Raw genomic sequence first — 18,121 nt, 5'->3', positions numbered from 1 at the left:
TAAGTACTGTACTATTGGCCTTTTGACTACATACACTCCAAATGTTCTCCAGTTTAACTTCTGGATCTGATAAAAGACATCTGCTCTTTGTGGCTAACATCAAGCGTGCAGTCAAGGATGACGAGAAAATATGCCATCATCGTTTTGAATTCTATATCCGAAGTACTGGTTGTGAGCCTCGAAGTTATAATTCGTCAAAGTTCTTGAATAGCTGGGTCGATTTTGTCAAGCATCTCAAACAAGCCTAAAAATTGGCTGTTGTTCGACGCATAACGTTTCTCTGTTCTCCCACGAAATGGGTTTTTTTTTTGGTCATTTTTTAATGCCAAGGTGAATTATTAAACAGTGATAGCCGCTTAGAATGTACAGGTCATACAATGCTGTCTTCACCGAAACGGTATTTCCAAACCAAAAATGTCATGTTAAGAGCTTACATGGTAATTGGTTTCATAAAGATGCCCAGTAATATTGAGCCACAGGTTGTAGTTTATGAGAACTGGTCTGGTTTTCGAACCTGACGGTGACAAGGAAATCTATCGCGGGGCCCCCCTCAGGAGCGGGGCCTGGGACGGTTGACCCACTTGCCACCCCCGAAGGCCGCTACTGCTGATATATATATACATCTGGAGCCCTTTCCTCATATGTGAGGCATATATTTGCACACATATCTAGAGATTTTGTTTTTTAATTAGTCTGCTTTTGCCAAGATTTAATTTTTCCCACTTGGGTGTCATCCCCAAATGGGTGTCACCCGGTGCGGACCTCGCATCCCCGGCGTGACGCCGCCGGCTTATTTTATCTTATAAATTACAGACGTTACTTCAAAAAGAAGATAATTACGTCCTACGCATTTCATGTGCCAGTCTAGTCATGCATGTTAATCAATGATTTATTATATTAGTAACTCTATGTCATAGCGACATAGACTTACAAATAAGTCTTTGCTGTATGTTTTGTATTGTAGAAGTAATCTGTAGCTTATGTTATTTTAATAACTCTGTTTTGCATTGTTAGAGTAATCTTCCCTGACTTGTGTTGTGGTTTCGTTTTAAAATGACAGCTCTGCTAAATTTAGAATTCAGAGATCTGCTTATAAACTTGTTCGTTATGTTCTAAGATTCTTAGATTTTGTTTGTTCAACATTTATTATTAGACAAAGATTCTAGATCTAGCTTAAACGTTCAAGTAGGCCTATTTTTAAGTTATTAATATTTAGTTAGTTGGAAAAAAAAAAACCCACTTCATAGTATTAATACATGTAATAATGTAACATTGACTTTGACACTCACTACACTTGACTACACTGTCTACAGCCAGTACAGCAAAGGCAACTTTAGTTTTTACTGTCAGTGAAGTCAGTGAGTTTACTTTAACTTAAATTTAAATTATTATAAATATAAAACAACGCTTTAATTAATTTTAAGACAAAAAAGTGACTGTTTAATTTTCTATTAAAATTCGTTTGAGAGAAAAACAAACTTACAAAGCAGGTCAAAAATTCAAAAAATTATGAAGTATCTGTGGCGGTTCTCAGTATCACTGAGTATGAATCCTCTGTGAATAAGGTTGTAACAACGGTTGTTCAAAACAAGGCGAAGCTCCTGTATGGTAAGGTCGCGATTAGGGATCTGATCTGACCTGGATAACATTCTCGAATCGCGACCTCAAACAGTTTAAAATGTACGTTTCAGTTCAGCCTGCTCTGTACCTGGAGAACAGGATGTAGAGTCTATGAAATCTATATTCATAACTGTTGCAGGGGTAATAAGTCTCATCAATGTGTAGCGCCAAGATTGCTTGGTTTCTCAGTTATATAGAAGTCTACCTGTTATGAAGAAAGAACAAAAAAAAGTGTTTAACTCAAGTGATAAAATAACCTAGTTTCTAGATCTGTATAAAAGGGATACTTAACATGTATCGGCTTTGTTTTCTATAAATTAGTATAAATGTAATGCCTTATCTACAACTAGATCTATGCTGATTTGCCCACTAAATACTATTCTATAGATATTAATATTATTTTATGGATTACAGACAGTATTTAAAACAAGTATTATTATTATATGCATTTCGGTCATCAATCTCTAATTGTCGTTTGTTTTCCAAGCTGATTCAGGCAACCCATTTCATTTTCTAAAGGCACGTAAGGAAAGATTAATTAGATCTAGATTCTAGATGTAGTCCTAGCATATGAAATTAGAGTGTGCTTCCATCTTTGTGTCCATCTGGGTATTTAATTAGTCTAGATCTAGGTTTTGTTTTTCTATTAAATTCTATTTGTAAATTATGGTTGGATGTTTTAGTCTATGTATTATTGCTACTTTTACTTTTTATTCTGTCCTGAATTGTATCTAAACTTATTGATTTATACTAATGGTGTTACTCCAATCAAACGTGAAGATCTAGATAATAAAACAAACCAAGTACCGAAAAATGTTGTCACAAAAACAAATTGACCCGTCTGACATAAACAACATTATCTGCACCAAACTAGATATATATAGAGTCTAGATCTAGATCTAAAATAATAATAAGGCTTGTCTTCGAGTCTGAAGAACAATGAGGAATGCATTAGCTCAGGAACAATAGTAAAATTATTTTCAGATGATTGCATAATATAAAGAATAATAAAACAATAAAAGATGCAGAAATTTTATAAAGAGAATTAGAGAAATGGGAATCAAATTGGAGCATGTCTTTCCACACAGAAAAATCTCAATTATTAAGAGTAATAAAAGAAAACTAAAATAAAAAGTACTTTCATCTTATTCATGGTAAACCAATCACACTGACTAAAACACAAAATACCTAGGTGTTTTAATAAATGAAAAGTTATCATAGAATCCCCATATTGATGTAATTGTTAACAATTTAATCAAAGCATTTAAGTTTTATTAAAAGAGATTTTTACAAATCAAACAGGAACATGAAACTAAAATGCTATTTAACCTTGGTCCGACCAATTTTAGGATATGTATCCTCTGTTTGGGACCTTGAACTTAAGAAACCTTAAAGAAACTAGAACAGTTGCAAAATAGAGCCAAGAGACTTATAACAAAAGAATATTTATATTTGACTACAGTAGCACCATTAGTAAAATCACTAAACTTAAGAGGTACTTCTGGACAGAAGACTTAAAAGTAAAGTAGCAAATACATAAAAGACAAAACCATAATTTACAAATAAAAATCATAACCTAAAAAAGTACTCAAAAAGACACAAAGATAAAGGCAAATTTCTTATTCCATATGCTAGGACTAAATCATAACAAGTGCCCCTTATTCCATTGTATAATTAGAGCTTGGGTTGCCTGAATCAGTAAGGTAAACCAATGACTAAGCAGAGTTTAAATCTCTTATTAACAAGCATAACTAGATTAACACCGATAATTCCGATATGTCCGATAGGACATAATTGTCTTCTGTTAAGACGGAACATCAAAAATTTATAAGATAAGATAAAATAAGAAAAGATCATTATATAAGCACTGCTAGTATCTTCATTCTTTGGGCACTATATGTTAGTTCCTTGGGCACTATATGTGAGTTCCTTGGGCACTGCTGGTATGTTCTATCATTGGGCACTAGTAGCATGTTCTATCATTGGGCACTACTAGCATGTTCTATCATTGGGCACTACTAGCATGTTCTATCATTGGGCACTACTAGCATGTTCTATCATTGGGCACTACTCTATGTTCATTCTTTGGGCATTATGTTTGTCCTTTGGGCACTGCTAGTATGTTCAGTATTGTGCACTGCTAGTATGTTTAGTCATTGGGCACTGCTAGTATGTTCAGTCATTGGGCACTGCTAGTATGTTCAGTCATTGGGCACTGCTAGTATGTTCATTCTTTGGGCATTATGTTCATCCTTTGGGCACTGCTAGTATGTTCAGTCATTGGGCACTGCTAGTATGTTCAGTCATTGGGCACTGCTAGTATGTTCAGTCATTGGGCACTGCTAGTATGTTCAGTATTGGGCACTGCTAGTATGTTCAGTCATTGGGCACTGCTAGTATGTTCAGTCATTGGGCACTGCTCTATGTTCATTCTTTGGGCATTATGTTCATCCTTTGGGCACTGCTAGTATGTTCAGTCATTGGGCACTGCTAGTATGTTCAGTCATTGGGCACTGCTAGTATGTTCAGTCATTGGGCACTGCTAGTATGTTCAGTCATTGGGCACTGCTAGTATGTTCAGTCATTGGGCACTGCTAGTATGTTCAGTCATTGGGCACTGCTAGTATGTTCAGTCATTGGGCACTGCTAGTATGTTCAGTCATTGGGCACTGCTAGTATGTTCAGTCATTGGGCACTGCTAGTATGTTCAGTCATTGGGCACTGCTAGTATGTTCAGTCATTGGGCACTGCTAGTATGTTCAGTCATTGGGCACTGCTAGTATGCTAATTCTTTTGGCTAGTATGTTCTATCATTGGGCACTACTAGTATGTTTAATCACTGGGTACTGCTAGTATATTCATTAATTGGTGGAAAGCGTGGTCGAGAGGCTAAGTACGCTTGAACTTGGCTTGGCTACCTATGAAGGGGGCTCGAGGTTCGACACCCAATTGAGCAGAGTAGTGTTTCATCATCATCATTGGCCTTCTTCAGTTGTAGAACGACTATGGTTCATCTCAGAGCACACTTCCTCATGTGGCTGTGGAGCCCTATTTTGTAGAGACACTCCTGTCCACAGATAGCGCAGGCTAAGGTGGCTTTTGCTTCAGTGGTAGAGGAGCTGGCCGTTTTCGGATTTTACGTTTTTCTTCCTGAGCTGAGACCCATGTACTTTCACTGTCCATAGCTTTTTTGGTCACTGTCTCTCTCCATCTGTTGCGGTCTAGAGCTATGGAAAACCTACATATCAGCATGGAAAACCTACTCCCAGATACCCCCTCCCTCACTGGCCCACAAAGGAGATTGGACCATAGCGCTCTGGGCATGCTATAAGCATGAAAGTAGCGCTATATAAAAGCTATAATTAATTGGGCGCTGCTAGTATGTTTTATCATTTTTAGTATGTATTATCATTGAGCCCTACCAGTATTTTACCATGTTTAGATTTAAAGTCAAATATATAATTTACTTCTCAAGCTCATTCTGAAAATGTGGCAAGTGTTTGACTGAGTGTAATTACGTTGAATGCCAGTCCTTTTGGGAAAAGTCATTGACTCTTAACTCGGTGGGGACATTTGAGGGCAACACAGCTTGTTGTGGTCACTGACTCAAAATCTGTACTACAGGCTTTGCAAAGCCCTGGACCATGGCCCCCCAATATTGACACTGTCATCATGGCTTCACACAACATAAAGCAGCGCTGTGGCACCCCTGTCATAATGCAGTGAGTACCGAGTCACATAGGTGTGGCTGGCAACAGTATTGCAGACTCATTGGCCCATGAGAGAGGGCTAATTCCACCCACTGAACAGGCTGTAAGTTTTCATCACGCTCTGGCTATAATTAAAAAAACAGAAATGGATAAGTGGTTTGAGTGCTAGGACAAATGCCAAAAAGCCTGTGGAGTCTGGGAGTGCATGAGGCGCTCTGACAGCACTTCCCCGAGGTGGAGGCTGCCCAGGCCTGAGCAAGCTATTATAGCACAGTGCAGCACAGGCCACTGTCCTGTTGGTTCATTTTTCTCTCGGCTATGGCCAAATTTAGATTCATGTTTATTCTGTTTGACTGCCCCAGACTTGCTGATCTCTGTCTCTACAGATCTGGGAAGCCAAAAATTCTCGAGCTGTATGTTGACTACGCAAGATAGCAGGGTTTCTGTCCAGAGCTTTCGCAAGAGAGGATTTAAGCCTCTCAAGCCTTCACTCAAATGGAGTTTTATGACTTGTTTTTCGAAAGTAAAGGCGGTTGGTCGTTGTGCTGGCCACATGACACCCTTATTTACTTTAGGCCCCAGAAAAAGATGACCTTTACATCATATGCCATATAAATTGCAATGTCTGAAAGGCAGGGGGGGGGGATATACATATAATGTCATAAGGCTAATTAAACTTAAATCTATACTGCTAATTAAGTTATCAGATACGAAGTTACCACTTCACTTCAGCTATCACATAAGTTGAAAACAATATTAATGTTTATGGTTTTAACTCTTCATATTTAAATGTCTCTATTAGATAATGATAATAAGTCTTTAAGTGCAATGACTGACTTATCTCACTATCTTGATAACTTTAAGCACATTTTTTTTTAATTGACATCATAGCAGTTATCTTATCTGGCCGAAATTTAGAACACTTAATGTTCCTGTTCTTATTTGAATTGAAAACTATATTTTAACATTATACTGTCATCTTGAAAGTCATTTTAATTTATCTGTGGCCATTGAGCATTCCTAAAATATATTTAGTTTATAATTGAATGGCTTAGACATCAGTTAGATACATTTATTTACTTCTAAAGTTGAGGAATAATTCTTATTGCGTGAGATATATTAAGCATTCTGAATAAATTAGAATTTTAGTTTTATCTTATAAAATTAGCCTATTATAAAATTAGCCTATTATAAAATCAGTAATCAGTAACTCTTACTGTGCAAGATATAAAATACTTTTGTAACAAAAAAATGTTTTATTGAGTCTTATTCTCTTTCTAAAAACTGAGTTTTAAAAAGGATTTAAAATAAATTGTTTCATGGTTAAAAAAAAATAAAAATGTGTCATATGTCTAGGTCATAGTTCACCTTTAATCAGTTGATTGCTGATGTGTGACAAAATTATGTCATGAGCTAGATTATATCTAAACACATCTCTGTCTTTAGGGTACATTACCAACATACTGTATAGGTTTTGTTTTCTTGTAGAGGTTTCAAACATAATGCTATATTTTGCTCTGTTTCTTAACAAGCATCTGTTTTTGGAAATGCATATTTGATAGAAGGATATTACAAATTTTTTTTGTTCAGCATTTTTGAGCTACCTAGACTTATGTGTAGCTGTTTGTTTGTTTATTCTATGAGTTTTTAGCATAAACCTTCATTACGTTAAGAAATACTCAATTTCATGTTTCATTTATTCATTGATAGATGCTTTCAATTCTAAAGTCGCAGCAATGATAGATGCTTCTAAAGGCATTCTTCTTCTTTATCAAAGTGATCCAAGTCAACCAGTAAAAGGTGATTGAAAATGAATTTTGAGATTTTGTTTTGTATGAATGAGTTTAGATGAAATAGAGTCCATGTTTTGTATGAATGGTTTTAGATGAAATAGAGTCCATGTTTTGTATGAATGGTTTTTAGATGAAATAGAGTCCATGTTTTTTATGAATAGTTTTTAGATGAAATAGAGTCCATGTTTTGTATGAATGGTTTTTAGATGAAATAGAGTCCATGTTTTGTATAAAAGGTTTTAGATGAAATAGAGTCCATGTTTTGTATGAATGGTTTTAGATGAAATAGAGTTCATGTTTTGTATGAATGGTTTTAGATGAAATAGAGTCCATGTTTTGTATGAATGGTTTTAGATGAAATAGAGTTCATGTTTTGTATGAATGGTTTTAGATGAAATAGAGTTCATGTTTTGTATGAATGGTTTTAGATGAAATAGAGTCCATGTTTTGTATGAATGGTTTTAGATGAAATAGAGTTCATGTTTTGTATGAATGGTTTTAGATGAAATAGAGTCCATGTTTTGAATGAATGGTTTTAGATGAAATAGAGTCCATGTTTTGTATGAATGGTTAAGACTAAACATTCGTTATTGTTTCTATGATATTCACTTATTAGAACTTTCTGTCCAATCATTATTAATTACATTATTTAAACAATAAAAAAGAATAATTTAGCTCAATTAAAAAAAAACTTTTTTTGTATTATAATGTGTTAAAAATAGCAAAACACTCTAATATATAAATGAATTATTACATATGCAGGTTTGTATATTGTCAAATGATGACAAACTAAATTGTAGATGTTATTTGAATGAAAGAAACATCATTGAAATCATATAAAGATGTCACTTGCTTATGTTGTTGTTTGAAAAAAAAAATGTTTTAATTAATTAAAAGATGTGACTCCAGCTGACTTTTTTTTTTTTCTCGTCAGGGTATGTTCTCTACCCACAGCGCCATTCCCCAGCTAAAACCGGACACTATCCTAAAATGTATTCAGGTGACTGAAGATCACCAGTGGTCACTGGGAGATTTGGCAGCTGGGCAAGATGGTGCTCATGATACACAGGAACTGGGTTCCTTGCTCCTCAAGTAAAAATTATTGCCTATATAAGTCTATATAAATTTATGCAAACATTGCTTATATTTATAGCACTTAGGGGGTTACCAAAGATTACAATCCAAATAGATATTTCATAAATGATTAACAGTAATAGTCATTCATATTAAAGTGTTGGGGTGTAGCAATGAAGGCATGGATGGTATTTATTATATCCCAATTTTGTGAAATTTAATTTAGCTAGAAATTATTGTTAGTTTTGATGATTTACATCTTAAGAACAGGGGCCAACTGTTGCTGGGCTAGAAGGAACAAAACTTAGAGATGTTGTTAGGCTGGAGGAACACAACTTATAACTGTTGCTAGTTAGGAGGAACACAACTTATAAATGTTGCTAGTTAGGAGGAACACAACTTATAACTGTTGCTAGTTAGGAGGAACACAACTTATAACTGTTGCTAGTTAGGAGGTACACACCTTGTAACTGTTGCTAGTTAGGAGGTACACACCTTGTAACTGTTGCTAGTTAGGAGGTACACACCTTGTAACTGTTGCTAGTTAGGAGGTACACACCTTGTAACTGTTGCTAGTTAGGAGGAACACAACTTGTAACTGTTGCTAGTTAGGAGGTACACAACTTGTAACTGTTGCTAGTTAGGAGGTACACACCTTGTAACTGTTGCTAGTTAGGAGGTACACACCTTGTAACTGTTGCTAGTTAGGAGGTACACACCTTGTAACTGTTGCTAGTTAGGAGGTACACAACTTGTAACTGTTGCTAGTTAGGAGGTACACACCTTGTAACTGTTGCTAGTTAGGAGGTACACACCTTGTAACTGTTGCTAGTTAGGAGGTACACAACTTGTAACTGTTGCTAGTTAGGAGGTGCGCACCTTATAACTGTTGCTAGTTAGGAGGAACACAACTTATAAATGTTGCTAGTCAGGAGGAACAAAACTTATAACTGTTGCTAGTTAGGAGGAACACAACTTATAACTGTTGCTAGTTAGGAGGAACACAACTTATAACTGTTGCTAGTTAGGAGGTACACACCTTGTAACTGTTGCTAGTTAGGAGGTACACACCTTGTAACTGTTGCTAGTTAGGAGGTACACACCTTGTAACTGTTGCTAGTTAGGAGGTACACACCTTGTAACTGTTGCTAGTTAGGAGGTACACACCTTGTAACTGTTGCTAGTTAGGAGGAACACAACTTGTAACTGTTGCTAGTTAGGAGGTACACAACTTGTAACTGTTGCTAGTTAGGAGGTACACACCTTGTAACTGTTGCTAGTTAGGAGGTACACACCTTGTAACTGTTGCTAGTTAGGAGGTACACACCTTGTAACTGTTGCTAGTTAGGAGGTACACAACTTGTAACTGTTGCTAGTTAGGAGGTACACACCTTGTAACTGTTGCTAGTTAGGAGGTACACACCTTGTAACTGTTGCTAGTTAGGAGGTACACAACTTGTAACTGTTGCTAGTTAGGAGGTGCGCACCTTATAACTGTTGCTAGTTAGGAGGAACACAACTTATAAATGTTGCTAGTCAGGAGGAACACAACTTATAACTGTTGCTAGTTAGGAGGAACACAACTTATAACTGTTGCTAGTTAGGAGGTACACACCTTGTAACTGTTGCTAGTTAGGAGGAACACAACTTAAAGCTTTTGAAGCCCAATTGAAATCTGATGCTAGAGAGGCTTTGCTTCTCTGAAACATTTTTACATGTTCTACTTTATCTCTTTGTTCTTTTCTTTGTTCACAGTCAAAGTATCTGCTTGAGAAAGTTACATGGATTCTTCAGCCAGTTAGAGTAAGTCAATAAATACTGTCAATTATATATTCATTCTGACTAATTGCTGCAAGAGGGTTGAATATATTTATATACTACATATAAATATATACAACTTAAATATCTTTTTTTTAAATTTTAGCCTTTCCAACTTTTAGCTTTGAAAATAAGTTACAAACCTGCTTTTTTGGTGAATTAATTTGATTGCATTTTGTCAAATAAATTAGTTTCCCTTCTTTTTTTTTGAAGATCTAGAAAATGCTGTCTTCATCTAACATGCCGTAGATCAACTTTGAACTCAATGAGAGTGGTTCCAGCATCTACAACTGAGGAAGACGGTAACTTTTTTTTTTTTTGTGTATTAAAAAAACATTTATGACTTTTTATATAGATTATATAGATTGAAGAAAAAATTATCCTATTTTCTTTAGGTAAAGGGCTAAGAAAAGAGTTCTATGGGATATCAAACATTTCCACATCCTAAAAAAGTAAAAGTAAATTCCCCTTTCAGACCTTGGAGTCTATAAGGCAGATGATGTAAAGGTCTTCTATTTCTGTGGGCTACGGTTAATGAGGGTGTCATGTGGCCAGCTCAACCACCAACCGCCTTTACTTTTCCCCAACTAATGTCAGGTACCCATTAGAGCTGGGTGGACTCAGAGGCGCCCAGAGATCAATAAAAATCCCAGGATTCAAACCCGGGACCTCCGGTTCAGAAGCTAAGCACTATACTGCTCAGCCACTGCACCTCCTTCCCCATCCTAAATGCTCTTTTATTTGTCAAAAGCTACAAACACATTCCATTATCAAGCAAAAATAGCTTACTTATTGTTTGGTATGTTCTTTGAATGTTGTTCTGATGGCCCTGATTTCAAAGCTAACCTGCCTCGCTGCTGTCATCTCCTGCCACTCTGCAGGAGGTTTGGACCATTCTGTACTATCGTCATGTCTGATATATACTCTGAAACCTTAAAACAAAACAAAATGTATGTGTTTTTTTTCCAGGCTAACAACTTATCATATTTTATTAAACGAAGCAGTATTTTATTTGTAAATCATTTACAAAAACTAAAGAAAGAAATGCACAACATGAATTGTCCAATAGTAGTTTTATAACTCTGCCATGCGCACCGCCATCCAGGCTAGTGCAGAGATGCGCACTGTGAGCGATTTCCGCCCAAGTTGAGAGCCAATATGGAGAGACTGTGCTAAGAGATGTTGTTGTTTTGTGTACCTGTGATGTCGTGTAAATAAATGTCTATGTCTCATTGAGTTGCCTCGCTTAAGTTATTACAATTCCAATTTTTCAAATACAATTTTGTTTTTAAAGACCTAAAATAGAATATAAATTAATTTTTCAGGAGGACTTCAAAGAAGACAGTCTCCTTCTGGCGTGAGCTACCTAGACAATAAGGTAAGGAGTAACGAGTGATCTAAGAGTAAACATTGTTAACCTCTTGTCTTGCTTGTTTTCTTCTGGTTTAGAATTCACAGTCCATTACTTATTTAGTAGGATAGCTATCAGGTCATGTGGTATTGATGGTCCGGGGTTCAAACCCTGCCTTCTGCCATTCCCCGTTGTCCTTTGGGAGGTTTGGGCTAAGATGTCATTATCTTCAAATGTAAAGGAACATCCAAAAGATGTAAAACACACCAACAAACTTATTTCTATGAATTTCTATTCATTTTTGTAAGTAAAGTTCTCCTTTCATATCTTGTGATATATGGGGCAGATGAAGTTTTAAGGTCATCTGTTTCTTTGACCAACAGTTAGCGAGCAGGGTGTCATGCGGCCAACATAAAGAGCAACTGTCTTTACTTTCCCAAACTTAAGTCAGATATCTATTAGAGTTTTGTGGACACAGGGCCATTAAAAATCCTGAAATTCAAAATCCCAATCTTCACCAAGATTTGAACCCAGGAACTCTAGGTTCTGAAGCCAAGTACTTAACCACTCAGTAATGGGTATATAGCATTTTTTTTAGGCAGCCATTGTTTTAGCCTCACTTTGCCGTAACAAGTTATGGTTTTTTATGTGCTTGGTTTGAAGGCAGAGCTTGAAAGAAATTTTAGCTCTAGTCAGACGTTTGACCTTCTCATTTTGCCATGAACACTCACACACACACACTCCATGTTACAGACAATATTCTTTCTTACGAATTACACAGTCAAATTAATTGATGAATAAAATATATAGTTTCATTACAGATCTAGATATTATATATCTTTAGTTCAAAGAAGTACTTGATATTTGAAATATTTTTGTTATCATTTACATGTTACAATAAAGTCATTTATCTAAAGTTAAATCACTAATTATCTCTTGAGCTCTGTCTACAGTTATGAATTACATGGTTGTGTGGTATGGGCTCTGAACTGTCATTTGGTGGTCTCAAAAGTCCCGGGTCCAAACACCTGCTGCCATCTGCAGTCATCTGTTGTGGGAGGTTTGGGCTAGGATGTAATTATCTTCAAATCTGAAGGAACATCCGAAACTTGTAAAACAAGTTTGTAAACAAAACCCTTACTCCTTCTGTCACTGACTTCCTGCAGGTGTTTTGGACCAGGATGTAATAATCTTCATTTCTGAAGTAACAATCAAAACTTATAAAACTAATGCACAAAATAAAAAGGAGCTATTTATATAACCTTGTTTAATAAATAAGTTCTTAGATTCTTCTTGAGTTTTTCATGGACTTTGTAAGGATTAAGAAGCATAAAGATGGCTTACATGTTTTTTTGTCAGAATTTGAGAAGCTTCAAGAATGCGTACATGTGTGCGGTGTATCCTGTACTGGCTGCTCCAGAACCCCCCATCACTCCCTCCCCTGCCTTCATGGAAACATCCGCCAAGGGTCATCTAGACACTGCCTCTCTGTCCAACTCTCTACACTACTCGGACAGCTCTTACCTCCTGCTGTCAGGTCGGCACACATCTTACTCCTCTCATGACAGTGGATGGGAGGAAGCTGAGGAAGCAGCCATCATTCCCATGGAGACTGTCTGTGAGCAGCTGCAGCGGGCGTTTGGGCTGAGCAAGACTCTGTTCCTTCAGTACGAGTCTCTCTTGATGAAATGCTATGCCAAAAAAACTCCTCAGAGGGTAAGATTTGATTATGCACATCTTAATTATCTAAATAGACCTAGCCTCTTTTTCTGTTTAAAAAAACAAAACAAAAGCTTTTCTTTTCCTTGATAGTTATTTTATAGTATATAATTTTTTTGCTGTAGACAAAATGAAGAAATTGAGGCAGTTTAGGCAAGCCCACAGCAAGATGTGGTTGCAAAGTTTCTGCTTTAATGCACAGCCTCCCTACTAATGATAAGAATGGTAATGTCTTCTGAAAATTAAGGATGAATGCAGTGTTTCACATGACTAAGCAGTAACCCAGTTACAATCTGCATATTTTTACGCATCTTGGGCAAAGCTGTTGTCCACCTGCGGTCTATTTAAGTTTTCTTTTTGTCTTTTAAGAAGTTTTCAATAAGTGCTTCAGGGTCTCAAATGTGTGTTCTATGGCCTTTGTGAAAGCTCTCCAATGGTCTTTTTCAGAGGCCATCTATTGCCAGCTACTTTCCTTTATGCCAGTGATGTATAGATCTAGTAGTGATTGGGATGTGTGTACCTCATATTTCAATGTTTTAATGGATGATTTTATTTTATTTTCTTATATTAATGATTACATTTTGATTTATTGAATATAGAAATGATGTATTCTTAATAATATTGCTCTGTATTAAAAAAACTGTTCTCACCAGTTATATTCTTTGCTAATGAACTGTTCTAGATATTAGCCGAAGAGTTTGCAGGTCAGCTGATATTATTAGAAACAAACAGTCATCCTTACTACACACCATCACACTTTCTGGTAGGTAGAATCCCCTTTATACAAATAGAAAGTCTTCTTTATTGGTAAACAATTTTTAAACCACTATTTTATTTATTCTTAATGAAGAAAAGCCATCCACAAGAAATTGTTTTGCGAGTATACTATTAAAATTAAATTAAATTGCTAAATTAAGTTATTATTTTCTCAATAAGTTTGACAGATAACATGGATTAACGTTCTACTCGAAACTTATTTTTGGTTTATATTAATTTTTCTTTAATAGAGCCAAAGCGGATACGATTTGTGGCAGAAACAAGAAAGATCACACATTTCTGAACTGTTAAACAAGTTTTGGCAGTATTCTCTCCCCTTCCCAGTAGATAATCAGGAACTAAGAGCCAACCTCAGTGTTGTACATGATGACTACGAAGTTCTGTTGAGGAAACTTTTAGAGTAAGTATATACGGGTTAGTGCACTCCTAATAGAGCTGGATAACCTTTTCTTTAAAAATCTAAACAAAGAATTTGGAAAACTAGTAACATTTAAAATTGTACAGTCTTAAAGCTGGGAAGGACGTTGGAAGAAAAAAAAAAATCACTTTCAACATTTTTTTTTTTTTTCGAAGGAAGTAAAACTACTGTTTTTCAAATCCTACTAATATCTCTCACTTTTGTCTGAAAATATCAAAACCAAAAGTCAACAACTCAAAACTACAAGTAAAATCTAATTTAATCATTTTGAGCTGTGAGCTGAAATCTGGATCATTCTAATATGTCTGATATGTCTGGATAGCTAAGTTGTTAGAGCATCATCCTAATAATACAAATGTTGAAGGTATGATCCCTGGCCAATTTTTGTTTCTCTTTATATGACAATGATAAATAAATATGAAAGTTTAGTTTGCTGTATTATTTAAAAACTTACTGGTAGGAATTTTTTATTTTTACTGTATGGCAAATACAAACTGATACAATTAACCTACACCATGGAGTGTTTCTATGCACATAACATTAAAGTGTTTATGAAAAAATAGACTTAAAATAGAGTATCATATAACACAGTAATGAGACCTAATTAATGATTAAAAAGTATTATACCGGTACTTAAACAAGATGACTTCATTTGGACATCCTGCAAGACTTCTTATTGGTGATGTACAAAATCAATGAGTCTTTAGATAGTAAAGCACCTCAACATCAGCAGTTTTGCCATTGTTGATAAGATACTAGATCAACATTTCCTCCATTCAGTCACAGTCTTGAAGCATCTCTTTTTAATTGGTGCAGTAGTTCTGGAGTCACATAGGCTCTGGTCCTAAAGATAACAAACAGTAAAACAAACTATATGTAGCTTAATTCCACTCAGTTAGCTATAGCTTCTAAAATACCACAGACAAAAATAAAAGTTAAATTGCCCACTAAAAGTTGATAGAAACCCCTAATAACAAGAGTTAGAAGCACCTACACCATGAATAAGACCAACATACGACATCAACAAACACTATGGCCACCCATTACATTACAGTGCTGCTTGACCTATACAGTCAACTTACACTGGTCAGTTTCACAAATAACAACATCTTCTTTTTTGAAGTAACGTCTGTATTATATAAGATAAGATAAGATAACAACATTGAGGGGTCATCCATGACAAAGGTCAAATGGAGTCATCCATACAATAAGTCACATTCAATATACCATAATAAGATAATAAGTGTGAAAAAACTAACAATTATCTGTTTCTTTTTGTCTTAGAATTGATCTGTTACTCATATGTTAAGAATATAAACAGCACATAAAATAATTTAAGCAGTTATGTCTAAGTATTCCACATTTAAGATTGACTGCTTTAAGCTAATTGAAAAATTCATTCTCTGAACAGATATGAGAGTCAGTTCAGAATAGACCACCAGATCATCGCCTCAGATGTATTTGTTCCTTTGTCGTCTGCATCTAGTCGGCTCTTGCTGGAATTTGCATTGAGATATGGCATTGTGAGTCTAAAAGTTGTACATATTTTTAATCCATATTCCAGATTGCACTCTGTAAAGATTCTTTTAGCTTTAGATGCCTATAATTTAGTTGTCTTTGTAGTTAGTAATTTTGAAGTTGTTTTTTTTTCTATATCTTTTGACCCAAACATAAGTCAGCCCTGTAAAAGTTTCTAACTGCAGCTGTACAGATTTGTCCTGTTAAAAAATATAATTATTCTAATTAGAATTAAAAATCATAAATTGTTTATTTGTTAATAGCTCTATAAAAAATATAGTTATTTTAATTAGAGATTAAATTAAAAATCATAAATTGTTTATTTGTTAACAGCTCTATAAAAAATGTAATGATTTTAATTAGAATTAAATTAAAAATCATAAATGGACCTCATTCACCAATCGTAAACAAACAACATTTAGCCACGTGGTGCTTTATCTCTTCTATATAATTTACGATCTCATGTTTAATTCATGATGGTTGTCACGTGACAGTTTTTTTTCATTGTTTTATCAATAAGATCACGTGACTAAATGTTGTTTGTTTACGATTGGTGAATGAGGTCCATTGTTTACTAGTACCTCTAGTACTTCTTTCACTTTCTGAATCCTACCTCCCCCCCCCCCCTTAATTTATGCTCTGGATATTTAAAAAAAAAAAGTGCATACCTTTGTTTTCATTTCTTTATATTTTCATTAAATGACAGAGTAAGTTTTGCAGGCATCATGTCATCTTCTATTGTATCAAACATGTCAGCATTTATATATTTAGCTAAGGAATTATTAGTCTAGTAATAACTGTTATAAATGTCTATTGCCTAATACTAATAGCAGACACGATATGCATTGATATATATACTGGTACATATATATAATAGCTAATTATCTTATGGCTGTATATTTCCCATGTAACGCTAAGGAGAAACTGGGATATGAACGTATATTTTGTGTGCTATTGACAAATGTCCTCTTTGATAATAATAATTATTATTATTATTATTATTATTGTTGTTGTTTACTAAAAATAAGATATTTTGTTTTCAACTGCAGGGTGAGTTGTATCGCAAGGTCATTCTGTTACATTGTTTGACAAGTGACTTCACACCAAGTATCGGCTACCTGACCTATATAAACAACTTGATGACCAGTATACTGCAAATGTTACCTGCCAATAAATCTTTGCTCATCATGGTGAAAAAAGAGGTTGAACTATTGTATTCTTTGTAATCGTTGTATTTAACTTCATTTAAACTATTAAATCAACCTAATTTAACTTGAATAAAAAAAATGATTTAACTTATTAAATAGACTTTTTTTTTAACCTTTTTAATAAAGATTAATTTACCATTTATATATACCTAATTTAACCTTTTAGATTCAGCTCATAAGACACTGTAGCATTCCTCTCCACTCGATGGAGATCAATGTAGGCCTACTAAGAATAGTTCAAATGGGCTTCTCTGTAAACTGTAAGATAAATATGCATATTAATCTTTCACTGCTTTAGTAATGGGCCAGTGCAATCCACTTCTAGCATAGATTGATGCAGTCATTATAGTAAGCCTGAACACAAACCTGTGATCTGTCAACGAGCTATTAAGTCTCCACAGACAGACGACAGACGATAGGTTGCCTTGTAGACATCACAGATCTCTGTTAAGGCTTACCATAATGATTGGTCTTGCATAGATGGACAATTGATGTTGATGTCCAGCTTCTCTTTGTTACAGTTTAATCTTCTCAACTCATGTCTACAAATTCTAAAAGTTCAAAGCTGCAAAGCATTAAGTCAGATGAAGTTATTGTTTCTAGAAAGCAATCCTGCTCATGGACTTGGTAAGATCAATTTTGTGGCATAGAAAATCATTTGTCTGAAACCATTGAGTACACATATTTTTTTTTATGTCTGAATGGTTTGTGTGTCTATTGATTCTGTATTCATTGATTATCCTTAAATATTTGTACATGTTGAATTAATCTTTTACTATTCACCTATCCCTTATTCTGTTAGACCATTGGGACACCCCACAAGATTTGTTGACCATCTTTCTCCAGTCCAGTCCTCTTAGTATTTTTGCCTTGTATAAAATCTCTTTCAATGGCAGACCAGTCCACGCCTTTATGTTGTTTTTTCATCACTTTCTATGTCTGTCTCTTCCTCTTTTTCCTGGTACTGTTCCCTAAAGGAAGGTCTTTAATGTTAAACTAAACAATGTCACGGACGCCTAATTTGAACTTCCTTGTTGCCATTTAAACCAAAAATTGAGCTACGAATGGAAAAGCTCAGAAAATTGATCCGCAGCGCTAACAAAAGCACACAATTT

At 35.1% G+C, this 18,121-nt stretch overlaps 1 protein-coding gene across 6 annotated transcripts in view; it reads left to right on the top strand.

The window, feature by feature from the left end:
- Positions 1-1,033: 1,033 nt before the first annotated feature.
- LOC106062685 (uncharacterized) overlaps positions 1,034-18,121 on the top strand; it is a 38,364-nt gene continuing 21,276 nt past the window's right edge. The window contains exons 1-12 of one of the 6 annotated variants that reach the window (XM_056005097.1): positions 1,034-1,100; positions 7,041-7,130; positions 8,058-8,215; positions 9,953-10,000; positions 10,229-10,317; positions 11,341-11,393; positions 12,726-13,082; positions 13,768-13,848; positions 14,093-14,262; positions 15,692-15,803; positions 16,848-17,000; positions 17,528-17,633. In XM_056005097.1, coding sequence (XP_055861072.1) covers positions 8,061-8,215; positions 9,953-10,000; positions 10,229-10,317; positions 11,341-11,393; positions 12,726-13,082; positions 13,768-13,848; positions 14,093-14,262; positions 15,692-15,803; positions 16,848-17,000; positions 17,528-17,633 — 1,324 coding nt within the window. In that variant the 5' untranslated portion in view covers positions 1,034-1,100; positions 7,041-7,130; positions 8,058-8,060. Of the gene's footprint in view, positions 1,186-1,321; positions 1,359-6,749; positions 6,778-6,797; positions 6,821-7,040; positions 7,131-8,057; positions 8,216-9,952; positions 10,001-10,228; positions 10,318-11,340; positions 11,394-12,725; positions 13,083-13,767; positions 13,849-14,092; positions 14,263-15,691; positions 15,804-16,847; positions 17,001-17,527; positions 17,634-18,121 lie in introns of those variants that run through there. The other 5 variants (XM_056005052.1, XM_056005303.1, XM_056004985.1 and 2 more) reach the window with 5 other exon arrangements.

This window comes from Biomphalaria glabrata, chromosome 1 (genome assembly GCF_947242115.1).
Source record: "Biomphalaria glabrata chromosome 1, xgBioGlab47.1, whole genome shotgun sequence".
Taxonomy (NCBI): domain Eukaryota; kingdom Metazoa; phylum Mollusca; class Gastropoda; family Planorbidae; genus Biomphalaria; species Biomphalaria glabrata.
The sequence above is the reverse complement of the archived record's forward strand: the minus strand, read 5'-3'. Positions and strand labels throughout refer to the sequence as shown.